At 34.2% G+C, this 27,425-nt stretch overlaps 2 protein-coding genes across 2 annotated transcripts; both read right to left on the bottom strand.

The window, feature by feature from the left end:
- Nucleotides 1–265: 265 nt before the first annotated feature.
- On the bottom strand, nt 266–8,910 carry LOC139974493 (fibrinogen-like protein A). Its single transcript, XM_071981679.1, has 8 exons — nt 8,780–8,910; nt 6,174–6,219; nt 5,106–5,272; nt 4,268–4,532; nt 3,380–3,600; nt 2,698–3,012; nt 2,079–2,346; nt 266–714 (listed from the first exon to the last, which is right to left on the bottom strand). Exons 4-8 carry the CDS (start codon nt 4,377–4,379, stop codon nt 467–469), a joined length of 1,164 nt encoding a protein of 387 aa, XP_071837780.1. The 5' UTR covers nt 4,380–4,532; nt 5,106–5,272; nt 6,174–6,219; nt 8,780–8,910; the 3' UTR covers nt 266–466.
- Nucleotides 8,911–13,736: 4,826 nt separating this feature from the next.
- Nucleotides 13,737–23,195, bottom strand: LOC139974489 (uncharacterized). The gene is made up of 8 exons (XM_071981676.1): nt 23,037–23,195; nt 20,438–20,483; nt 19,421–19,587; nt 18,543–18,807; nt 17,620–17,840; nt 16,912–17,226; nt 16,298–16,565; nt 13,737–14,718 (listed from the first exon to the last, which is right to left on the bottom strand). The coding sequence occupies exons 1-8, from the start codon at nt 23,118–23,120 to the stop codon at nt 14,459–14,461; spliced, it is 1,626 nt and encodes a 541-aa protein (XP_071837777.1). The 5' UTR covers nt 23,121–23,195; the 3' UTR covers nt 13,737–14,458.
- Between the last annotated feature and the right edge of the window lie 4,230 nt (nt 23,196–27,425).

Genomic DNA, 27,425 nt, shown 5'->3' with positions numbered 1-27,425 from the left:
TAGACCAGGCATATAAATCATTTTCTATTGAAATTTGTTGATAATCAACCAATGTAATCGAAATGCTTTTCAATGTCATTTAAATTGAATAAAGCAATAATGTTTTCTTTCCAACATACTTAATAAAACTAGTCCATGACTTACAACAAAGAATCTTAAAATGATATTTTAATGTACACCTCCTTTTCATGTGTTGTTTAATTGAAATTTAAGTATGTTATTAAATACCGTGAAGTTATAGATGCCTTTAATACTAATTTTGATTCTTTTACCGAAAAAGCTCATCCTCATCCTCAAAATCAATTATCTGTGTCTTCTTGCGACCAAAGAACAGCGATCAATTACATTACTTTTTTATGAATCAGATGCCAGCTGCTTAAATTTGACAAACACAAATTAAGTGTATCTTTGAAGAGCTTTATGAATTTGTACGATTATTTTCTGTGAAGTATAAGCAGACTAGCCATCATACCGGAAGTAGTTTCATCTCGGAAAATTTGATGTTTTTATTACCGGAAGGTAGATGGTACCAATAGAAACTGTTCTGGCCATATGGTGAGTTGAGAGACGAGTGAGCACAATTACCGTACCACCAAGCACCGTTACAATAATAATAATAATAATAACAATCCGTTGCACAGTTGCTAGACCAAGCATCGTTGTCACGGTTACGTGTGGTAAACGGTCGGTTGTGATGATACGTAAGACTGTCTCCTGTAGCAAATAGAGATAATACAATAAAGTAAGTTTACATTTAATACGTAAGTAAAAAATGTTGACTTTTGACAATATAATCCATAATGTGAATATCAAGAACCCCGGTGAGATTAAATTCGTTGGGAACGGCATATTAGTAACATTGTCTGATTTAGAGAGGGGGGAGCGGTTGTTATACAACCACGTTGCAGATGAATCTCTCTTAGAGTATAATTCAATTACATCTGCAGTGTGTATGTGTCTAAATTGTGAGAAAGGGAGTTTGTGAACCGCGGAATAAAAGTGCTTACTAAGCTTTGCTATCACAATTAGGCCGTCATTTAGCATTAAAAATAGTTAGAAAAGGTGAATATTTTAACTATTTTGCGATTTTTCGTTTAATCCATCTATAAACATTTTATTTTATAAAAAATCGTTCTAAATTATAATATCATAAATATTTGTTTCCAGTTGAATGATGATATTCGGGCTAAGGATATGGTGTTGTGGTATTAACTTTTAAATTGTCCCTCTCTAAATGCAATGTGCTCCATCAAACATATATGTCCTAGTACTGCTTTCGGTAAAGTAACGTTTTTCTTTGACATGTTAATTTATAAACAACAAGTGGAAAGTGTAAACATGCCATTGCTTTAGAAGTGCACTAAACTTTAAAGAAGACGTTACCATTTTTTTGGACTAATTTTCTCAGCGTGAATTAATATGCTCATCCCTGTTCAAACAAATGCTGCATTTGTCGCAGTCACAAATTTTGTTGTTCCTTTGGTCATCTTTCTGAATGAGACGTGTTCAAATTTGTTCCAAGTATAAAGGTATGTAAATGTATAACGGTGTTGACTGTTTATCATAAGATGCATTATTTTGTCTAATAGGGGGAAGACCCGTACAGTTTCTTAAGTCCGCGGAAAATTGTTAGCCATAGTAACCACCGTTAATAGTTTCAAGGCTAATGTATTCATGCTAAATAATTTGTAAAATGATGAATCCAACTTATATGCAGGTTTGCATTTGGTTAAGGCATCGTATATGAACTATAAAGAGAGCTCAGCGCACGTTCAAATGTAGCACATTTCAATGACAAGTCAAGTCAAGTAAAGTAAACAACAACAGCTTAAAAATGAAAAAGACACCTTTTGAATAACATATGTCATGATGACAAAAGAGTACAGATTCATCTTATTATGGACTACCATATATTTCCAGGAAAACGGTTTATCTGACACAATTAGGTCAGCTTCAACAACTATATACTAATTTGATGTTTACTACTAGCAATAGTCAAGACCTCTGTTTCACTTTTACCATTGACATTGTCAGCTACATTAATATCCCTTAATACATTGCGTATCTTTGAGACTCACCTGCATTGCTTTCGGACCGATAACTACCAAGTTGGAGTCTGTAGTTGTCATTTTCGTCGTTGATGCGAAAAAAGTCGTATTTAGCAAAATAAGGCAGCCCGTTGCTATTTACTAAATCTACTCTCAGTTGATAACGTCGTTGGTTCGTGAAGCTGTATATCTTGTCATTGCCTAACCAGAAGTTGTTGGTAAGACTACCGAAACCTTGCTTGTAATTATCCCAGTATAGGAAGAAATCTTGAGACCCGTCAATATGACGCTGGAAAACCTGTAATATGAAAGAAACGTAGTCGATATTAAAAGCTTGGACAGAAATGTGACAAAACATTACAACCACTCTCTCTTAATTGTCAAACGTGAACTACAAGTTACCAGCCCCCCAAGAATACTTGAAAAATACAGTCAAACTCTAATTATTCTCCATACATAAAAATGATCACATATCTATCATTTCTGCTCCTTTTTATGTTCATTCAGCAACTGACTCATCTTTAAATTATTCTTATTTCCTCGCCGCCGATCATGATTCAGGTAACACATTAAAAGTTAGAAATAGAGGCACACCAATTGGTTATGCATTATTTACCACTCATATTAAATACAATAGGCTGCACCTTACCGTCCAACTTCCTTCATCTGTCATGTTACAGTAAACGTCGAAAGGCGAACCAGCCCAAGAGGTTGGCTTGATTTGGTAAATACCATTATCTCTCTCGCCACTTTCGTATATTTCTTGGCAGTCTGACGGTGGTACTAGCCTTGTACATAACATACCGTTTCCCGTGTACCCTGTATTACAGTAACACTGCAAGAGATCGTCTCTTTCTTCACAGATTGCGTTAGGGTGGCACTGATAGCTGTCATCGCAATCTAACTGACCATTACTGCAGGAACATCTGCTCTGACAATTAGGAGTAATGTATTCCTCTCCCTCCTGCAATTGATAAACAGAACTTTGATGAATTAACTTCAAACTATATTTGTAAGTTAAATGAACATAACGTTATATCACCATTAGAATGGAGCATTGCCCCAAACTAACAACAAATCAAATAAACACAGCCAGCAAGTTCGAAGAGGATAATTACACACCTTTTTGAACTAAATATATCTAATGAAAAAAGAACAAAGCAAATCTTCCGTATAATTTACATTCAAACATGTGCTATATCAAAAATATTTAGCATGTTAACGATTCAATCATTCAATGCCTTTGTTCGATGGAACACAACTATTGAAGTTAATATCAGTTTTGATGATATTTTAGACATTTGTTATTAATTAACGAGGGTGAACATTACCGGCAAAACTTTTCCCCTGCCATCGTTGGCACCGGAGAGGTAACATCCACACTCTTGTATGGGTTGACAAGTATCACCGTCCATCAGGTAACCAGAAGGGCAAACACATGTTGTTGATCCACTACTGCAGGAAGTAGTGCAACCGTCTGGGTCAGAACAAGAGCCCTCACAAGTACAGTTGCCGAACACTTTGTTGGTTGGACACACAGTGATAGGGACGTCTGCAAAGAAAACATAGCAAGAAAATATTGTTTTACTGAACAATGAATTGAAGAGAAATCGCAGAGAAATTAATGCGTATAGTAAATGATGGAAAACAAACAGGAAAGAATACATTTACTATGGAGGCTGACAAAATAATTTGTAATAACGGTAAACGAAGAGATACAACCCCATCTTCTTTGCTGTGGAATCTTACGAGACTAATATATTTCGTTTTGAAATTGTTGTCTGCTGTTCGTATATTTAAAAATCGTTTATAACTTCCCAAACCAATAACAAAAGTTACTAGCCCAACTGTTTGGTTGGATCATAATAGTCTATATGACAATAGTTTGGATCACAATTGTCTGTTCTTGAATGAGATCATTTGTAACAGTTATTTCCCAATAAAAACTTAGTGACCAGTTCGTGAATAACTTTGACCCCGATTTTCAGTGGAAGGTATATTGAGCAAAGTATGTCAGATTAAAATTGTATTTCTGATACTATGTGTTTAAGTTTGCTATATTAAGTCATTGATCACTTTCGTAAGAAATTTTGATATGTTGTCAATTAATTATAGTTTCTATTCAAGTGATTGTGTACATTCGATGGTCAAAGAAATTAGCAAACGACCCATGTTGCTTTTAACGGCACTACTATAAATGGTATAGAACTACAACGAACCTGACGTTAGATTAGCCTGTCCGACACTGGCGAGTTTATAGTTACTGTAGCCGTCACTGATGCGAAAGTCGTCGTATGACAAATTAAACATGGAGCCATCTGCATTTGTCATTTCAATTCGAAGTTGGTAAGTTCTCTAGTTTGTTAGATATGCAATTCTATCATTTCCAAGCCAAAACTCATTTGAGAGAAATCCAAATCCAGCCTCATATTCCTCCCATTTTCGATTAAAGTCAATTGATCCATCCAGTCGACGTTGCAGTACCTTTTGACAAACCATATGTAACTAGTTTTAAAGAAATGTATTTATTTAGTTTTGGGGCCAGCTATTATGATGAAGATATTTTATTTGGGTTATAATCATTCATTCGAACCTAAACGATTCGTCACCTCTTCACACTTCATTATATGTAAGTGCTTTTCACACATAAATAAAAAATTACTGTTCAATATTTCGAACAAAGAATATGATTAGCCTTGCTATAACGAACTTAACTTTTAATATTTCAACTATTGTTTCCGTATCTAATAGAATCAAAATTACAATTTTTAAGATTAAATGTTGTTTTGCTCAAACCGGCCAATTTCAACTTACTTCAGCGGTTGAGTAAAGAAAATAATTACATTTTCGTGAATCGACTAGACACATTGAACTGAAAATCACCTTATACACTCTTAATCTAGATACAATTATTAAAACTATGGCAGTAATTAAGGCAACTATATCACATAACTTTGAAAATGATGAAATTTAGTAATTTTGTTATTCATAAAAAGAAAGTAAAAGAAAAAAGAATGTTTATGCTAACTTGAAAATAGGAAATATTAAATCGCATACCGTCCATCCACCATTTTCTAAGCTGTTATCGCAGTAAACTTCAAATGGTTCCGGATAACCGGCGGGTTTAATGAGGTAGACACCGCTGTCGACAGAGGAGGAACATTTGTGCATAGCATCGTAACAGTCTACGGGAAACTCGGATTCACGGTAAAAGAAATAGGACTCTGTAAAAACAAATCATTCATATAGCTCTTAATTATACAAGAGTAATTAATCAAGGGAGATGCTTTCACAGTACCATACATGAATAAAAGAAATTTAAACAAGAAATTTGCAAAGTGAAAGTGCTTTCATTTTGATGCTGATATTGCCTTCAATACTATTGGCAAAGAATGAAAAATGTTTTAAGCGATTTAAAGAAAATGAAACCGACTTTAGCATATAATAGCACATAAAAATAGAGAAGAATAGAAAATTGCAACGACATGGATAATTCCTATTGGTCCTACCGTTAAAAATAACATTTACATTTATCTATGCAGTGTTAAGTTTTGTAGTAAAATTCTCATCAGCGTGGTGCGTGATTGATTTATTAGTGTAATAAGATTTCTTATGTTCGTAACAGTATTTGGTCAGAATCAACATTATTATCGCATAACATTATAAATATGGACAAAAACGCTGTGGCTTCATACGATATGAAATTGTTGTGTTTTTACCTTTTTTCGAGCTGCTCAAATTCATTTAACTTAGAATTTGACAAAAACTGATGTTTCCTAATTAATATCAATAAATGAAAACAAAACAAATAGTCACCACGCTAAGCAACGGAAATATTTGCTTCTTTCCTGAACAATAAACTGAGGTTTAATAAAATAACCTCCATAGGGGTTGATAAACCTCGTCGAGCTTTTAGTTAACAAACAAATATGTTAATGAAGATAAAATAATGTGTGTAGCCGTTTTGTAGAGACTTAGAGAAGGAAGACACCAAGGCTTTGGAGTAAGATTATATGATAAAAATATACAGGTATCTGGAAATAGAAAATATATAAACAATGGATCAGAGTTTGCTATAAAATATAACAATAGTTGTTAGGATATTACTTGCAAAACAATACATACGTGGAATTTTGCTGTCTATATCCTCGGAGGGAGTTTGTCGGGCATTCTGTATTAAAAGAAGGGAATAGTGAGTTTCAAACGATTTAAGAATTATGAAAGTTGATATTTTAACAGTGTTTACTGTTAATAAACAACTGAATCGCTTAATGAATTTTGGTTTCTGAATTCGGTTTATATTGAATGAAAAGACGAAAAATTGTATCAGAATCTTGCTACTAGATATCGATAATTTATCGTAGAAGTCGACGAAATGAAATTTAGTTGAGTTGGTAATGACGAAAATATATGCCTGCAATGATCACGTTACCTAAAAATGTGATAAATAATATTCACACAAGCTAGATAACTACGAAGAAAAAGCCAATTTACAGCTGCAATACCATTATCAGAGATGACGTAAATAATATGAATTCTAAATATTGTTATCAAATGTCTTACTTTAAGAACAGTTTACACTTTCTTAGCATTACCAAGTATCTCTTTGTTGAAATCCATAAGAAGATCTAACACGAAGTTCTAGTAACTATACGTTCCGTTATATTAGAAAGCTTATTGAGTAGATTAAAGTAATTGATCCATTTTATATTTAAAAACTGCAATATATTTGTTTCACATAGTGAGAGAATCGCAACAACATTTGACAAAAAGTAACTCAATAAAAATTGTTTATTCAAACTAAGAGGATCAAAATTGTGCATTCACTATATCGTAATACGTTGCAACCACTACTACTTGCGACGACAAAGAATAATATCAAATGTTTAACCTGAATTCAAAACAGAAAGTACTTAAGAAGAATTACAAAATGTCATTCTTGACGGAGTGTTATATGATGTATGACATATCTATGACCAGAACTATCAATGCGAACTGCCATAAGAAAATACTAGTTGTAACTGTTGCTATAATATTATATGGTTAAATCTCACGTTTTTTTACCAATAATATCAAACGTTGTGTTTAATGAATGGGAGAAATATTTGCTTAAGTTTGCAGAGGAATTTAAAGTTGCTTTAGGAATGCTACAAGAAGATTTTTCTAGGATGTTAAATCCATTGCCCTACTAACTGGGATATACTTCTTCGAGTTGGTAACTTACATACCCGATACTTTGTGAAGGAAATTCGGATATTAAAATTTGTATACAAATTTTGAAATGATCAAACAATTTACTCGTTATTGCTTAGAAAAGAAAATATATCTTCCATGTTTCATTCAATTATGTACTGCAGTTTCTTTATTTTAACCTACCCGAGGTTACTGAACAACCATTTTTCAATTAACGCATATATATATATATATATATATATATATATATATATATATAACTATAAGTATGATAATATTAACGTATTTGCAATGAAAATATTATTGTGTTTAATGAAAACGATAAAAATTTGTGAACACTTAAATTGACTGATATTTTTGCCAAAAACATAGTTAATGTAAGTAATCTTTCATTGGGAACCAATTTGGTATAGGAATAACTAAGGGAATAAATATTTTTAAAAAACATTTCAAACAAATTTAAAATTAAATCAGAAAAATATCTCAATCAGTTCAAGTAACGGACAAACTACTAAATAAGCGTTATCAAAATGTTTTTGACAATGGGAAGTTTAGAAGATAATGTGTTCCAGAGAAGATATAACCAACCAAGATTAATTAAATGAATTTAGAAATATCTGTTTTTATAATATAGTGATGTATGGGAGACATGTATAACTTCGGTTTTGCTTTAAGCTACAGATAGCTTCTTGAGAACGATGCATTATCTTCAAGTTTCTCTGTCTAAGATGTTAACTGGTAATGTTCTTTGCTAATTTTAATTGTTGTAACTAATCAATTTCCTTACTGTCCAATGTAAAGTATAATAAAGAATAAAACTAATATATGAACTGCTAAAGGTTGTTTGATTCAATGCAGATAAAACTACTAACCAAACATGATGCAAGTTCTCATTCAATTGGCACATCCCCATTTGATTTTAAAATACTTATTTAAATGAAACTGGCAAAGTTTAATTATCAGATAGATTGCATCATATTCATATTGAAAGAAAACCCTTTTGATCAAATAGGCAAACTGAAAGATGGTACCGTTACTGACGCAAATTCAGATTGAAAATTTTGAACGATTCTGTGTGTAGTTTAAATTTTGGAAGGTGGTAAAGGCTGCTTAAATTAAACCAAAGTGAAACACTGTTACATGAAAAGCATGTATCCAAAAGGGTGCTACAGATAAAAATATACGATTATCATATCGTTTAGTGGGTGGATATTCTTAGTTATTGTCGATATAGTTATTTAGTTTAACTAGTTCTATGATCCACGTCACAGTTAAAACTATATGCTGACGACAAAATATACTGTATGTAACAATTGAAGCAAATATTATGACACATCGTAAGTACTGTATTTTGCAAAATGGAATTTATAATTAAATTTCGAACCAATACGGTCTACTTGTTCTCCTAATGCAGCGGTGTATACGAATAGACCAGTCTTCTAGACTTATTTTACCAAATCAAGATTTTCTGGAAGAACTGCACTCGAAATGTTAAACATTTTGTTTCGAAAGAAATGTATATTTAAAACTCAACTCACCAGTTCTTGTGAGACAGCGTTCTTCGTTGTCAACGAAATAAGTAAAATTACGGCAAAGGCCGTAAAACGAACAATACACAGCATCGTGATGGAAGAGGTTACGTTTGCTGCTCGTCTGAAGTCGTAATGAAGTAGTTCAAGTATTTCTATTCTGACGGTGACGAGGAGTTACAAGGAAGTAGGAGAGTACGGTAGAAAGCTGATGCCACAACGTGCTCGGCTTTTAGAAATGTAACGTACTCAGAAGTTGGGTTAAGTTTAGTTAAGGGTAAAAGAGATACCATGCCATTTCCAAGTTTGATCTTAAAGCCACCATAGGCTATAGATCTAATGACTATTTGGATCAATGCCAAGACCATCGTGTCAATATATTAAATAATAGAAAGAACATAATCGTAATACGACCGAAGCTTTTGGGTGTATTTGTAAAATAAATCGCAGCCATAAAGTACATCTACAATAGTTATAACCAAACAAAGCAAAATATGAAAATAATATTAATAATAATATCAATTATAATATGGACCACGACTCTACACAGCTATATGTTTTCAGAAGTATAAATGATCATAATGCATATGCGATGATTTATCAACGCCCTCCCGAACTGATGCCAACGTTGGGAAAGGAAGTTGTTGTTAGCATTTCCCGGTCTATTGCGCATCGATAGGAATTCTAGCAGTTAATACTGTGTGTTGCACCTCAGTCTCTGGGCAAACACTACACTCTTTGGAGACACATTTTTCAAATCGGCGATTTCTTCAGAGGTAATTATTTGCGGTAATTTGATAGACATTTGGAGCGTTTCTACGTCAGTTATAAAGTTTGTCATCTATTAACTACCCCACGCTATCAACGGGATTGATTTGAAGGGAGAGTAGTTTATAGTAAACAGTAATTTCAAAATAAAATAAAACTGTTAGCAAACTGCTTATCCACTAGATAGCATGTGTAATAGAATGTGTAAAAGTAAGTTGGCCTGACGTTTCGATCCTAGAAGGATCTTCTTCAGAGGCTAAATGACAAGTACAGTAACAGAAGGGACAAAAACACGCACAGAAAACAGACAGGTTAATGAGCACGGTGAACACAATGAGATAGATGAAAGGGGATTATAAGTAGAGAATGGATGGTGACAAGAAACCAACAGGGAAAGAGGAGAGGTAGGAGATAAACAGTGGAGGGACAAAGAGAAGATAAAGGAACAGGGTAGGGAATAAACTGGAGAGGGACAAAGACAGAAAGGTGTGGAGAAAAAAGGAGGGGAAGAGAACTGTGGGAGGATGAGTGAAAGGGGGGGGGAAGGGAACAAGGGGAGAAGAAGTGGGGGACAGAAGAACAGTTAGTCATGTCCTTCCTGAATGTTCAGCCTATGAGGTTGAATGGTGCGAAGGCGTTGCATCCGGAGCCTCTCTCTGCTGATTCGAACTAGGTCAGGGCGGCTACCTAAGGATTCAATCCCCTATAGGGACATGTCGTTAATGGCATGGTTGGGAAGGTTAAAATGTTCTCCAACTGGGGTCTCAGTCTTCATGGTGCTGACTGTGGATCTGTGACCATAGAATAGCTTATTGAGGGTGGTTTTGGTTTCGCCAACATACTGGATGCCGCAAACTCTACAAGAGATCAGATAGATGACATTGGTGGTAGTGCAAGTGATGCGACCCTTAGTCTTGTGTGTGAGTTGCATGCTGTGGCTGGTGATGGAATTGGATTCAAGAATGTGGTGGCTGCAGACGATGCATCTCGAAGTACGATCACATTTGAAAGTACCATGCTGAATGGGTGTAGGGTTGGAGGTTAGAGGTGGAACAGCAGCACGCACAAGAAGGTCTCGTAGGTTGCGTGGTCGTCTGTAGGCGATGATGGGTTTTTCAGGGACGGCTCGTTGGAGTCTATCTGAAGTGAGGAGAATGTTGTGGTTGTTAGAGGTAATTTGATAGACAATTGAAGCGTTTTGACGTCAGTTGTTAATTCAATAATGTTTTGGCTACCCCTACTCTATCATCGGGATTGGTTTGAAGAGAGAGCGAAACAAAATGTATTTTAAAACATATATGAACTAAAGGACCAGATGTTTCGATCCCAGTATCATCGGTGGATTGAAACACAAACATATAGTACAAAAAATATAAGTAATGTCAGATGTGGATACCTTGAGTAATGCATGGCTAGTTAGAAGAAGCTACATACGAAATTGACATTGGGAAGTTTCATTGATATCTCACTTTATGATTGTGCAAATAAGGCGACAATATTGCACATATTATTTGTGTTTCGTTGAACATATTTTATACAGACGTTTCATATTTGGGTTACAAACTGTAATGAATACAGTTACTATATATTGTACATATGACCATGATGAATAAGTACTGCATTCATGATGTTGCGTTCACCGATATTTCTTATTGACTGCCAAAGCAACATCACTATGGAGTAATGTAAGACTGTGAGCACCGAAACGTAAGATAGCGCTTCATGAGATGTCAGTAACCAGATGCTCTTTTCAAGTATCAAAGCATAATCATAGTTCAACCTGGAAACGCTAGTCAGGTACGCATGATCGGATACTCAGATATATTTGTTCACAATGGTACATATGCTATTGCATTACATTGCATTATATTTTACACTACTTTAACAAGAAAATGTAGCAATATGTTAATAAATTAGATCTTGATACACGTACAAGACATAAAGTATTATGAATGTTGGGTATTGGATTCGAATAGCCATGAACCAAATAATTCGTGTTTTATTGTATTTCTTTTTTAAAGTTGACAAGCCATGCAAAGCGCGATCATTTGTTTTTCTTTGTTTGTTTTTTTTTTGCAAACGGAATATTCCTTTCGATTGATGGGTACAGGAATCTAGTGAATCTGTATTAAATTTAATTTGATTAATTGTCACTATTGGACATGATAAGTATGTCGTTATGAGAACCTTTTTTTTATCACACTGATACGAACAATGCTCTTTATATATAACCTATATATATTATTTAATATTTTTTGCATAAAATATTTGTAATGTGATATTCCATGCACAATTGCCAATTTTTCGTTTTCTTTTATATATACAGCTTTGCCATCTTTGGTTTGCTTCATTTTGGTGTACTGGATGCGATACGGGTTTATTCTGTGCTACACTACAACTTTTCGTGTTCTTGTTTTCTTTTCTCACTTGAATTGCTTAAGTTTAATTTAAGTTCAGATAGTGACGTATCGCAGCGGAATGTGCTACTTTGCCAAAAGAGATAGAGAGAAACAAGAAGAAACAACGTAAAACATATCATAACATGTATTGATTTTATTTTGTCTGGAGATGGAAGCTTCAGTTACAAGAAAGCATTACTGCAGATGCCCCTCATGACGACTATTTCATACGTTTTTACAATTTTTCAAGTAAATATTTAATGTGTCAAGCTGGTTGATTTGAAACAAATATCAGTAAAGGAAGGTATATCAGCACACTTAAACAGCATGGTCCACTTGAAAGAGCAATACACTTATACAACTATTTGGAATCATCTCTTTATGGTTACAACATAATGCTTTGTCGAGCGATGTGCCTTGTGACAACAAATAGAACTTTGCCAACCCCCCAAAAAAAACCAAAAACGTGAATTCAAACCTATAGCTGCTGCTTCAATTCATGAAAGTGCGTCGTGAATGTATATTCTTACAAAGAGCACATGAGTTATTGGCTAGAACATGACTCAGACTTGGGTCTCCAAGATATTCATGTGCTCTACCAAATGTGCTATATAATCTTTAGATGGGTTAGATACCTATATTTAATTTAACCTGGGATTAAACACCAGTTTAATTCTATGCAAAACCGGAAAGCTGCATCAAGAGAAGAAGACTGTTGTTGGGTTGAAGGTTAAAGGAAATTGATTTTTTTGTATATCATATAACATCTTCTAAACAGATGAACCTTCATGAAGATATGTCTTCCAAATACAGGTCAAGTTGCAAGGGTGTAGACTATTTTTCCAATGGCACAACTTAACCTTGTGTTTTTACCGAAACAGACACCGGATAATAGCAACGGTCTAATTGTTCTTCAGAATGTACTATTTTGTTCCCGGGGAGTAGGAGGGGGCTAGTACTTCAGCAGTTGTGAGTGTCAATGTACACGCGATACACACAGAAAACACAGTAACTACTTTAAATCTTACAGTTTTGTACCAAAGGAAACTCTGGAACGTTCTATAAATCGGTATCATGTGATATTAGGATTACAGTAAGAACTGAGGATATGTGTAATTCCAAGAAATTCAGTTGTTGGGATTTTGGGGAATACACATACCCTCAGTTCTTACTGTAATCCTAATAGCAAATGCTATTGATTTATCATATTTATCAGCATGATCCAGTGTTTACTGTAGTGCAAAATTTTAAGATTTACATTAGTTACTGTAATCTCTGTGTGAATCGGTTGCAATGTAGTCAACGTGTGTTGATTCCGTGCCTATACTTCATCTTGAGTAATTTGATGTTAAGGGTACTGTGGCGATGTAAATATTTTAACGTGAAGGGCTGGGACAGTTTACTGGGCATAATCAGTTTGAATACCCACGATAATCTCACTTAATAGTGAGCTGTTTTTAGTATGATTATGTCTTTGTATGTCCTTGTAGTAACAACAATCGCCGCTAACTAGCTCGCTTTAACAGACCTAAGCGACATTGTGAGCAATGTGTGATCTATGGTGATAGTTAAGTTAGAGGTGCGGACGTTCTCCTTTCAAACTATTCTACACGAAGTTTTGTTAAACATTAAATACTTACTACCGATTACTTATAGTTTACCATCATACTATTTATAAATAAGCTGATCAAGATTTGCCAGCCATCTGAGGCGTATTTCTATTCCATTGAGTTTTAACTGCTCGCAATAATCCAGTGTGAAGCTCCACATATTTATTAGAATGAAACGAGAAGACCAAGTTTGATAAACATTTTCTCTTTATTCATAATTTTATGTTTAGGTCACTCTTAATCAACACAACGAGAAAAAAGATACACACAGTGGTATAAACATACAGGCACGTATAAAAGCATTTCGGATAAACAGTAACCGATTGGTCAAGCCCATCAAGTGCCATATTTCACTATTCCGTGTAGAAGTTACCTTAAAAAGGGTTAACTATAATTCAAACAGAGTATATATAGTATAGTAATATTACTGATACGTAAAATTCACTACGCAGAGACTAGGCATATAGTATGGTAATTTGTCGATAATCAACTAATGTAGCCGAAATCCTTTTCAATGTCATTTAGGCTGAATAAAGCAATCATATTTTCTTTCCAACAAACATAATAAAATTAGTTAATTTAAAACAGAGAATCTTAAATTATACTTGCACGTACAACTACATTTATTATCTAGTTTAATTGAAATTTCAGTATGTAACTAAATACCGTTAAGTTAAATATGCCTACAATATTAATTTGATTCTTTACCTTAAAGCTCATCTTCAAAATGAATTATTTGTATCTTCTTACGACCAGTAGAACAGTCATCCTTCAGATAAATACTATGTTAATCTTATTATAGCAGATTCTTCCTGCTTTTGTCAAACATTAGCAGCAAAGAAAAAGTGTTTCGTCGACGATCGTTATTAAGTTATACGGTTATGTTCTGTGAAGTATAAGCATATTAGCCATCATACCGGAAGTAGTTTCATTTCGGAAAATTTAATGTTACTATTACCGGAAGGAAGATGGTACCAATAGAAACCGCCCTGTCCATATGGTGAGTTGAGAGAGGAGTAAGCACAATAATTGTACCACCATGCACCGTTACAATAGTAATAATAATAATAATAATAACAACCATAACCCGTTGCACAGTTGCTAGACCAAGCATCGTTGTCACGGTCACGTGTGGTGAATTGTTGGTTGTGATGATACGTAAGACTGTCTCCTGTAGAAAATAGAGGTGATACAATAACGTTAGCTCACATTTTATACGTACCATATGTTAGATGTTAGGGAAATTTGGACTTTTTGACAGTAAAATCCGTAATGTGAAAACCAAGAACAGCGGAGTGGTTAAATTTGTTAGAAACGGAATATTAGTAACCTTTTCTGACTTAGGGAGTAGGAGGGGTGTGTGGGGGCAGGGGGTTTGTTCGGGCGGTTGTTATACAAACACGTTGCGGATTGATTTCTCCTAGAGTATAATTGAATTCCATTTGCAGTGTGTGTAATTGTGAGACAGGGGGTGGGTGGGTGAGTACCGGAAACAAAGTCAGCTAAGTTTTGCTATCACAAGCCGTCAGTTAGCATTTGAAATATTTTCAAATGGTGAATGTTTGAACTACTTGTCGATGTTTCGTTCCTTCCATACATAAACATTGATTTTATAAACAATAATTCTATATTATAATATCATTAATATTTATTTTCTGTTGAGTGATGATATGCGGGCTTACGGTATGGGCCGGTGTTGTGATATCTAATTTGTAATGGTCCCTTTCTAAATGCATTGTGCTCAGTCAAACATGTAGGTTCTAGTATTGTGTGCGGAAAAGTAACGTCTTTCTTTAACATGTACATTCATAAAAGCCTTTGGAAGTGGAAAGTGTAAATATATAATTCGCTTTAGAATTGCATTAAACTGTAAAGAAGACGTTAATCTTTGTTCCTTTTTGAATAATTTTCCCAGCGTGAATAGATATGTTGTTGATTTGGCAAATATATCTTGTGAATACAATTGATCTCTGTTCAAACAAATGCTGCATTTGGCGCACTTACAAATCCTGTCGTTTCCGTTTGGTCGTATAACAATCTTTATCATAATAACTTCCTTCCGTATTATGACTTATTTTTCCTAAACAAGAACATAACCATTAGCTACTATGTAAACAAGCTTAATAAACTTATACTTCCAAGTTTGCCTAAACTCTCTCTTTCTGGATCAGACGTGTTCAGATTTGTTCCGAGTATGAAGGTGTAACGGTATTGACATTTTATCATAAAATGCTTTGTATTTATCTAATAGGGGCAAGACGCATTAACTTTGTATTCTTAACATTTCTGAAAACCACGGAGAAATGTTAGCCATAGTAAACACCGTTAACTGTTTCATGGCTACAGCATTCATGGTAAACTGATTTGCATAATTTGTTTGGTTCATGGAATTGCGAAAACGTACAGGAAAGTTTGCATATGGTTAAATCACTGTATTTAAATATAAAGAGAGCTACTGGTTCATTTAAATGTATCACATTTTAATGTCAAGTCAAGTCGACAACTACATAAAAATGAAAAGAAACCTATTGAATAACATCGTCATTATGACAATAGAGTACAGATGCAGTTAATTATTGACTACACTATATTTCCAGGAGAAAGGTTCATCTGAAACAATTATGTCAGCTTCAACAACTATATACAAATTTGATGTTTACAACTAGCAATTGTCACTGTTGCCCTTTGAACATTTACCTCATGTGCTACTTTAATATCCCTGAATAGCACTGCGTATCTTTCAGACTTACCTGCATTGCTTTCGGACCGATAACTACCCAGTTGGAGTCTGTAGTTGTCATTTTCGTCGTTGATGCGAAAAAAGTCGTATTTAGCAAAATAAGGCACCCCGTTGCTATTTACTAAATCTACTCTCAGTTGATAACGTCGTTGGTTCGTGAAGCTGTATATCTTGTCATTGCCTAACCAGAAGTTGTTGGTAAGACTACCGAAACCTTGCTTGTAATTATCCCAGTATAGGAAGAAATCTTGAGACCCGTCCATGTGACGCTGAAAAACCTGTAATATGAAAGAAACGTAGTCGATATTAAAAGCTTGGACAGAAATGTGACAAAACAATGCAACCACTCTTTATTGTCAAACGTGAACTACCAGTTACTAGATCCCCAAGAATACTTGAAAAATACAGTCAAACTCTAATTAATCTCCATACATAAAAATGATCACATATCTATTCTTTCTGCTCCTTTTATGTTCATTCAGCAACTGACTCATCTTTAAATTATTCTTATTTCCTCGCCGTCGATCATGATTCAGGTAACACATTAAACGTTACAAATAGAGGCATACCAATTGGTTATGCGTTATTTACCATTCAAATTAAATACAGTAGGCTGCACCTTACCGTCCAACCTCCTTCATCTGTCATGTTACAGTAAACGTCGAAAGGCGAACCAGTCCAAGAGGTTGGCTTGATTTGGTAAATACCATTATCTCTCTCGCCACTTTCGTATATTTCTTGGCATTCTGACGGTGGTACTAGTCTTGTACATAAAATACCGTTTCCCGTGTACCCTGCATTACAGTAACACTGCAAGAGATCGTCTCTTTCTTCACATATTGCGTTAGGGTGGCACTGATAGCTGTCATCGCAATCTAGCTGACCATTACTACAGGAACATCTGCTCTGACAATTGGGAGCAATGTATTCCTCTCCTTCCTGCAATTGATAAACAGAACTGTGATGAATTAACTTCAAACTACATTTGAAAGTTGAATGTACAAAAGAGTTAAAACACCATTAGAATAGTAGCACCCCCAATCCAGCCCCCCCCCCCCAAGAAAAAAACACAAAGACAAACATATCCAGCTAGCTCGAAGAGGATAATTAAAGCCTTCTTGAAAAAAAAAGATATCTAATGACACACGAACAAAGCAAATCGCGTGTCTAATTTACATGTAAAATCTGTTCTATATCAATATATTAAGCATTCAGTGTTTACATTTTTGGAATTATCATTGACTTCGATCGACAGACCACAATTTTTGAAGTTAATTTCAGTTTTGATGATATGTTAGACATTTGTTATAAATTAGCGAGAGTACACCTTACCGGCAAAACTAATCCCCTGCCGTCATTGGCTCCAGACAGGTAACATGCACACTCTCTTTCGGGTTGACAAGTATCATCGTCCATCAGGTAACCAGAAGGGCAAACACATGCTGTTGATCCACTACTGCAGGAATTAGTGCAACCGTTCGGGTCAGAACAAGATCCCTCACAAGTACAGTTGCCAAACACTTTGTTGGTTGGACACAAAGTGATAGGGACGTCTGCAAAGAAAACATAGCATGAACATACTGTTTCACTGAACAATTCATTTTAGAGAAATCACAAAACCTTGGTGCGTATACAACAGTCCATGTAGTATATGATGGTAAACAAAGAAGAACAAATACATTTACTATGGAGGCTGACAAAGCAACTTGCAATAACGGTAAATGAAGAGATACAACTCCATCTTGTTTGCTGTGGAATCTTACGAGACTAACATGGTTTGTTTTGACATTCTTGTCTGCTGTTCGTATATTAAAAATAATTTATAACTTCTCAAACCTATAACAAAAGTTACTAGCCCAAATATTGTTTGGTTGGATCACCATAGTTTGGATCACAACAGTTGGATCACAATTGTCTGTTCTTGAATCAGATGAATTGAAACAGTTATTTCCCAATCAATACTTAGATAACAGTTCATGAATAACTTTAGTCCCTTTTTGCAGTGGAAGGTATACTGAGCAAGGTACCTGTGTTTAAAATGTATTTCTTGTACTATGTGTTTAAGTTTGCTATATTAAGTCATTGATCACTTTCGTCAGAAATTTTGATATGTTGGCATATTAAATACTGTATCAAACTACCAAATTATAGTTTCTATTCAAGTGAATGTGTACAGTTGATGGTCAAAGAAAATAGCAAACGACCCATGTTGCTTTTTACGGTACTACTATAAAGGGTATAGAACTACAACGAACCTGACGTTAGATTAGCCTGTCCGACACTGACGAGTTTATAGTTACTGAAGCCGTCACTGATGCGAAAGTCGTCGTATGACAAGTTAAACATGGAGCCATCTGCTTTTGTCATTTCAATTCGAAGTTGGTAAGTTCTCTGGTTTGTTAGATATGCAATTCTATCATTTCCAAGCCAAAACTCATTTGAGAGAAATCCAAATCCAGCCTCATATTCCTCCCACTTTCGATTAAAGTCAATTGATCCATCCAGTCGACGTTGCAGTACCTGTTGACAAACCAAATGTAAGTAGTGTTAAAGAAGCGTTTTTTTTTTAAATTTTAGGAGCCAGTTTTTATGATGAGTTTAAACTAATCATACGTTACTCAAAAAGAAGACATTTGCAGGCAATCAGACTAATTCAATATTTCATTTAATGAAGATAAATAATTTGGGTTATAATCATTCAGTCGAATATAAACGGGTCTTCGCTCGTGCACACTTCATTATATATAATTGCTTTTCACACATGAAACACAAAATTACAGTTCATTATTTCGAACAAAAGAATATGATTAACCTGGCTATAACAAGCTTCACTTTTAATATTTCAACTATTGCTTTCGTATCTAATAGAATCAAAAATTAAAATTATGAAGATATATTATTTTTTTAACCCAAACCGGCCAATTTCATCTTACTTCAGCGGTTGAGTAAAGGAAATAATTACCTTTTCGTGAATTGAATAGACACGTTGAACTGAAAGCCACATAATACACTCTCAACCTAGATACAAATATTAAATTATCAGAGTTAGTAATTTTGTTATTCAAAAGAGAAGGGAAAAAAGAAGAAAGAATAGTTTTGCTAAATTGGACATAGGAAATATTAAATTACATACCGTCCATCCACCATTTTCTAAGCTGTTATCGCAGTAAACTTCAAATGGTTCCGGATAACCAGCGGGTTTGATGAAGTAGACGCCGCTGTTGACAGAGGAGGAACATTGGTGCATAGCATCGTAACAGTCTACGGGAAACTCGGATTGACGGTAAAAGAAATAGGACTCTGTAAAACAAATCATTCATATAGCTCTTAATTAATAATGAGTAATTTATCAAGGGAGATGTTTTCACATTACCATACATGAACAGAACTAAATTTAAACAAGAAATTTACAAACCAAGGGCTTTGCATTTTTGATGCTGACATTGCCTTCAATACTATTGGCGAAGAATGAAATTTTTTTAAGCGATTAAAAGAAAATGAAACTGACTTCAGCATATTAAAGCACGCAAATGGAGAAGAATGGAATTTGCAACGATATGAAAAATTCATATCGGCCCTACCGTTAAAAACAACGTTTACATTTATCAATGCAATGTTAATTTTTGTAGTAAAATTCTCACCAGCGTGGCACATGATTGATTTCTTGATGTAATAAGAGTTATTATTTTCATAACAGTATTGGGTCAGAATCAACATTAATATCGCATAACATGATAAATATGGAGATAAACGCTGTGTGTGTCCACACGATATGAAATTAATATTTTTAAATATTTTCGAGCTGCTCAAATTCATTTAACTCAGAATTTGACAACAATTGTAGTTTCGTAATTAATATCAATAAATGAAAACAAAACAAAACAAAAAGTCACCGAGCTAAACAACGGAAATATATGCTTCTTTCCCGAACAATAAACTGAGGCTGTATAGAATTACCTCCATAGGGGTTGATTAACCTCGTCGAGCTTTTAGTTAACAAACAAATATGTTTATGAAGATGAAATAATGTGATTGGGGTAAGAATATATCATAAAAATGTACATTTATTTGACAAAAAAATATGTTTGAAACAATCGATCAAAGTTTGCTATAAAGTGTAACAATAGTTGTTAGGATATTAAATACGTACGTGGAATTTTGCTGTCTATATCATTGGGGGGAGTTTGTCGGGCATTCTGTAATAAAAGAAGGAAAAAGTGAGTTTAACAAAAATTAGTAATTTTGAAAGTTGATATTAAACAGTGTTTACTGTTAATAAAACAACTGAATTCGCTTAAGGAAGTTTGGTTTCTGAAATCGGTTTATATTGTATAAAAATACGAACAAATTTGAATAAGAATCTTGCTACTGGACATCAATAGTTTATCGTAGAAGTCGAGTAAATGAAATTTAGTTGAGGTGTTAATGACGAAAATATATTCCTGCAATGATCACGTTACCTAAAATGTGATGACTAAAATTAACGCAAACTAGATTACTACGAAGAAAATGCCAATATACAGCTGTAATACCATCATAAGAGATGATGTTAATCAAATGTTTTACTTTAAGAAAGGTTTACCCATTCTTAGCATTGTCAAGTATCGTCTTGTTGAAATCCATTAGAAGATCGTGAACCTCTCAAACACGTAGTTCTAGTAACTATACGTTCCGTTATATAAGAAAGCTTATTAAGTAGTTTGAAGTAATTAGTCTATTTTTCATATAAACGCTGCAATATATTTATTTGCACACAATTTAAGAATTGCAACAACATTTGGAGAAAGAAACTTGTTATAAATTGTTTATTCGAATTTAGAGGATCAAAATTGTGCATTTACTACATCCTAAATCGTTGCAAGAGCTTCTTGCGTCGACAAAGAATGATATCAAATGTTTAACCTAAATTCAAACCAGAAAGTACTTAAGAAGAAGTACAAAATGCCATTCGTTACGGAGTGTTATATGATGTATGACATATCTATAATCAATACTATCAGTGCGATCTGCCACAAGAAAATAATAGTTGTAACTGTTCCTATAGTATTATAGGGTTAAATTTCACGCTAGTTTACCAATAATATCAAACGTTGTGTTCTATGAATGGGAGAAATACTTGCGTTTGTTTGCAGAGGAATTAAAAGTTTTTTTAGGAATGCTACAAGATGATTTTATCTAGGATGTTAAATCCAATGCCCTACCAACTGGGATATACTTCTCCAAGTTGGTAACTTACATACCCGGTACCTCGTGAAGGAAATTCGGATATTAAAATTTGTATACAAATTTTTAAATGATCAAATCAATTACTCGTTATTGTTTGAAAAATAAAAGATATCTTCCATGTTTCATTCAGTTATGTACTGCAGTTTCTTTATTTTAACCTACCTGAAGTCACTAAACAACCAATTAACCCTTATATATATAATTATAAGTATAATAATATTAACGTATTTGAAATGAAAATATTATTATGTTAAATGAAACGATCACAATTGTAACCAAATGAAATTGACCGATATTTTTTCAAAAAGTTTCACATAGTTAATTTAAGTAGTCTTTCATTGGAACCAATTTGATATAGGAATAACTAAGGGACTAAATATCTCAATAAAACATTTAAAACGAATGTAAAAATTAAAACCAAAAAAAATCTCAATCATTTTCAAGCAACGGAGAAACTACGAAATAAGTGTTATCAAAATGTTTATGAAAATGGGAAGTTTGGAAGATAATGTGTTCCAGAGAAGATATAACCAAACAACATTAATTAAATGAAGATACAAATATCTGTTTTATAATATAGTGATGTATGGGAGACATGTATAACTTTGGTTTTGCTTTAAACTACAAATAACTTCTTGAGAACGATTTTCTCTGTCTAAGATAATAACTGGCAATGTTCTTTGATAATTTTAAATTGTTGTAACTAATCAATTTCCTTATTGTCCAAAGTAAATTATAATAACGAATAAAACTAATATATGAACTGCTAAAGGTTGTTTGGTTCAATGCAGCAAAAACTAATAACCAAACATGATGCAAGTTCTCATTTAATCGGCACATCTCTTTTAAATCTAATATGAAGCAAATTATTGAGAACGTTTGATTTGAATATACTTATTTATCAGATAGATTGCACCACTTTCAGATTGAAATATAACAATTTTTGATCAAATAGGCAAACTGAAAGATGGTACTGTTACTGACGCAAATTCAGATTTAAAAATTTGTAACGATTCTGTGTGTAGTTAAAATTTTGGAAGGTAGTAAAGGCTGCTTAAATTAAACCAAATTGAAACACTATTGCATGAAAAGCATGTTTCCAAAAGGATGCTACAGATAAAATATACGATTATCATATTGTTTAAGTGGTGGATAATCATAGTTATTGTCGATATAGTTATTAAGTTTTAACTAGGCCTATGGTCCACGTGACAGTTGCCACTATATGATGTAGACAACAATATACTGTATGCAACAATTAAAGCAAATGTTTGTGACAAAGCAAATGTTTGATTCGTAAGTACTGTTTTTTGCAAAAATGTTTTTTGGAATTCATAATTAAATTTCGAACCAATGCAGTCTAATGCGTTCTCCTTAATACAGCGATGTATACGAATATACCAGTCTTCTAGACTAAGTTATCACCTTTTTTGATTTTACCAAATTAAGATTTCTGGAAGTACTGTACCCGAAATGTTAAACATTTTGATTTGAAAGAAAGGTAAATTTAAAACTCAACTCACCAGTTCTTGTGAGACAGCGTTCTTCGTTGTCAACGAAATAAGTAAAATTACGGCAAAGGCCGTAAAACGAACAATACACAGCATCGTGATGGAAGAGGTTACGTTTGCTGCTCGTCTGAAGTCGTAATGAAGTAGTTCAAGTATTTCTATTCTGACGGTGGCGAGGAGTTACAAGGAAGTAGGAGAGTACGGTAGAAAGCTGATGCCACAACGTGTTTGGCTTTTAAAAAAGTAACGTAATCACAAGTTGTATTGAGTTTATTTAAGGGGTAAAATAGATACCATGCCATTTCTAAGTTCTTAGAGCCACCGTAGGCTGTAGATCGTGTGACTATTCGGATCGATGCCAAGACCACCGTGTCAATATATTAAATGATAGAAAGAACATAAACGTTATACGACCGAAGCTTTTGGGTGTATTTGTAAAATAAATCGCAGCCATAAAGTACATCTACAATAGTTATAACCAAACAAAGCAAAACATGATCATAATTTTAATAATAATAGCAAAAGGAAAGTTTACATATTAAAAAACATTATAATAAGGATAGCAATGGTAAATATATAAAAGTCGTTTAACAAACCTGTGCATGTACACAGCTACAGAGGTCCACGGTATTCGCTTCAGCAGTACCTGAACATTGTATATTTTAAAGTTAACGCAAGCCACTTAATTTGACTATAAAAAAGAACTCGTTCGTAACTGGTTGTTACATATTGCAATACCTCACATAATCTCGTTACTCCAAGGAAAAGTAAGGGTAATACAAATCTTAGGACAAAATAACTTTAAAACAAATAGACATGTTTCTCAACCGTAAATTGTGTCTGTATAGCAGCCAAACTAGTCTCGGCTTGTCAGTCATGACTATGTGATCAACGTCCCATTGACATTGCACAGACCTGAGTGTGGTACAGCGCAGTGAAGTTAATGTGATGATTTTCGTACCCATGCATTATGTTACCATGCATTATGTAACTGAGGTTTCCCACTGTTACCTTCATCGTTTAAACTTGTGCAAGGTAATGGGGCTGAGGAAGAGAGTTTATATATTAGTGAAAGATCTTGTATTAAATCTTGTATTAGTAGTCATGCCCAGGTTATGTTCTGCCGAAACTTTCTTAAATATTTGTCAAACAGAGTCAAGATGGCATCTGTGATCTATATATCTCAGCTCGATATATAAACGCTACCGGGGTGTCAAGCGGTTTCCAATGCTTTCTTCAAGGTGAACTATCTATTGCTCTGGCGTTTCACTAGTTATAATATGGACCACGACTCTACACAGCTATATGTTTTGAGAAGTGTAAATGATCATGATGCATATGCGATGATTTATCAACGCCCTCCAGCACTGATGCCAACGTTGGGAAAGGAAGTTGTTGTTAGCATTTCCCTGTATAGTCTATTACGCATCGATGCTGCAGTAAATATTGTTGTGTTGCACTTCAATCTGTGGGCAAACACTGCACGTTTTGGAGACACATATTTTAAATCGTGGAATTCTTCAGAGGGAATTATTTGCAGTAATTTTGATAGACGTATGGAGCTTTTTGACGTCAGTGATACAGTTTATCATCTACTAACTACCCCCACTCCAGATTGATTTGAGAGGAGAGTAGTTTGTGGGAAACAAAATGTACTTTAAAACATATATAAACTAAAGGACCAGATGTTCGATCCCAGTATAATCGTGTTCGGAGGAGGATTGAGACACACACAAAGCACTAACAACATGAGTAGTGTCACATAACATAAGTATTGTTAGATATGGATGCTTTGAGTAATGCATTATTAGTTAGAAGAAGCTACACACGAAATTGACATTGGGAAGTTATATTGATATCTCAATTTATGATTGTGCAAATAAGGCGACAATATTGCACATATTATTTATGTTCAGTTGAACATATTTAATACAAACGTTTCATATTTGGATTACAAAGTGTAATGAATACAGTTACTATAGTAGCTATGACCATGATGAATAAATACTGAATTCATTATGTTGCGTTTACCGTTATTTCTTATTGACCGCAAGACTTCTCTAAAGAAATGATATTTTACGGCTCCAACGTTTTCTCTTGGCTGAAGGCCTTCAGTTCCTACGTAGAGTGCATCAGGGGCATGGGTGTAGGGCCATATTCAATCAGCGGATTCGGCGAAATGTCACCGTAAGAATAATTTGTTCTCATATACGTCATATATAGTATTTAAAGTGTTAAAAGTGATCCCGGTGATATCATTGTCCCAAAGCCCAACCCGACTCTCAGCTACCCTGTAGGGCATCCTTACGTTTATGAATCTGGCAAGCGGTACTGTCATTGCCAAAGCAACATCACTATGGAGTAATGTTACACTGTAAGCACCGAAACGTAAGATAGCGCTTTCATAGACTGCTGTGATGTCAGTAACCAGATCCTTTTTTTCAAGTATCAAAGCATACTCATGTTTTAAATATGGAACGCTAGTCAGGTACGCATGATCGGATTCTCAGATATATTTAAGCAAAAAATAAAAGTAAAATGGTACATATGTTACTGTATAACATTGCATTATATTTTAACTTTACTTTAACAAGAAAATGTGGTTCGATGCTAAGTTCTCATGTAGAAATATGTTAATAAATTACATCTTGATACACGTACAAGACATAAAGAATTATGAATGTTGGGTATTGGATTCGAATAGCCATGAACCAAATAATCCGTGTTTTATTGTATTTCTCCTTTAAAGTTGATTATTGTGACAAGCTATGCAAAATGCAATCATATGTTTTTCTTTCTTTTTGTTTTTTGCAAACGGAATATTCCTTTCGATTGATGGGTACAGGAATCTAGTGAATCTTTATTAAATTTACTTTGATTAATTGTCATCTATTGGACATGATAAGCATGTCGTTATGAGAACCTTTTTTTTTCATAACACTGATAAGAACTATACTATTTATATATAACCTATATATATTATTTAATATTTGTTGCATACATTATTTGTAATGTGATATGCCATGCACAATTGCAAATTTTTCGTTTTCTTTTATGTATACAGCTTTGCCATCTTTCCTTCGCCTCATTTTGGTTTACTGGAAGCGGTACCGGTTAACTCTGTGCTTAACAACAACTTTTCGTGTTCTTGTTTTCTTTTCTCACTTGAATTGCTTTAGTTTAATTTCGCTCAGAGAGAGACGTCTGGAGATGGAAGCTTTAGTGACAAGAAATTATAACTGCAGACTCCCCTCATGACGACTATTTCACACGTTTCTTAGTCTTTCAAGTAAAAATTTCATGTGTGAAGCTGGTTGTATTGAAACAAACATCAGTAAAGGAAGGTTAATCAGCACACTTAAATAGCATGGTCCACTTGAAAGAGCAATAAATTTATACAATTATTAAGAATCATCTCTTAATGTTGATATTATGAAGCTCCGTCCAGCCGTGTGCTTTGTGACAACAAATAAAACTTAAAAAAAATAAAAAAATAAAAAACGTGAATTCAAACCTATAGCTTCTGCTTCAATTCATGAAAACAAAAGTGCGTATTGAATGTATATACCCACAGAGAGTTCATGAATCATTGGCTACAACAGGACTGACACTTGGGCTTCTAAGACATTAATGTGCTCTACCAGCTGTGGTATATATTCCTTAGATGGGGTCGATCCCTACAGTTAACTTAACCTGGGATCAAACACCAGTTTCATTCTATGCAAAACCGGAAAGCTGCATGAAAAGAGGAATACTGTTGTTGGGTTGAGGGCTAAAGGAAATTAAACTTTTTTTGTACATCTTATCACATCTTCTAAACAGATTAACCTTCATGAAAAGGTGTCTTCCAAATACAGGTCAAGTTGCGAGGGTGTAGACTACCCTTTCAATGGCACCGAAATTGCAAAATTAGTTAACAACTTCACCATGTGCTTTTACCAAAACAGAGACCGAATAATAGCAACGGTCTAATTGTGCTTCAGAATGTTCTATCTTGTTTTCGGGGAGTGGGAGGGGGCTAGTATTGCAGGAGCTGAGAGTACAATGCAGTCAACTTGCGTTCATTCCGTGCCTATACTTCATCTTGAGTATTTTTTTGTTAAGGGTACCGTGGCGATGTAAATATTTAACGCAAGGGGCTGGGACAGTTCTCTGGTCTTAATCAGTCTGAATACCTAGGATAATCTCACTTAACAGTATGATTATGTTTTGTTATGTCCTAGTAGTAAAAACAATCGCCGATAATTAGCTCTCTTTAAGACCTAAGCGACAATGTTAGCAATATGTAATCTATGGTGATAGTTAAGTTGGAGGTGCGGACGTTCTCCTTTCAAACTATTCTACACGAAGTTTGGTTAAACATTAAATACTTACCACCAATTGCTTATAGTTTACCATCAT

This window comes from Apostichopus japonicus, chromosome 9 (assembly GCF_037975245.1).
Source record: "Apostichopus japonicus isolate 1M-3 chromosome 9, ASM3797524v1, whole genome shotgun sequence".
NCBI lineage: Eukaryota > Metazoa > Echinodermata > Holothuroidea > Aspidochirotida > Stichopodidae > Apostichopus > Apostichopus japonicus.
The sequence above is the reverse complement of the archived record's forward strand: the minus strand, read 5'-3'. Positions and strand labels throughout refer to the sequence as shown.

Coding starts and splice junctions, on each gene's coding strand:
- LOC139974493 (XM_071981679.1), bottom strand. CDS start 4,379: ATGACAAATGCAGATGGCTCCATGTTTAATTTGTCATACGACGACTTT. Junction 3,601..4,267: donor ACAGGCTAATCTAACGTCAG/GTTCGTTGTAGT, acceptor TTTTCTTTGCAG/ACGTCCCTATCACTGTGTGT. Junction 2,347..2,697: donor CAGATGAAGGAAGTTGGACG/GTAAGGTGCAGC, acceptor TTCATATTACAG/GTTTTCCAGCGTCATATTGA.
- LOC139974489 (XM_071981676.1), bottom strand. CDS start 23,120: ATGCTGTGTATTGTTCGTTTTACGGCCTTTGCCGTAATTTTACTTATT. Junction 18,808..19,420: donor TAGAAAATGGTGGATGGACG/GTATGTAATTTA, acceptor GTTTGTCAACAG/GTACTGCAACGTCGACTGGA. Junction 17,227..17,619: donor GCAGGGGATTAGTTTTGCCG/GTAAGGTGTACT, acceptor TATCAATTGCAG/GAAGGAGAGGAATACATTGC.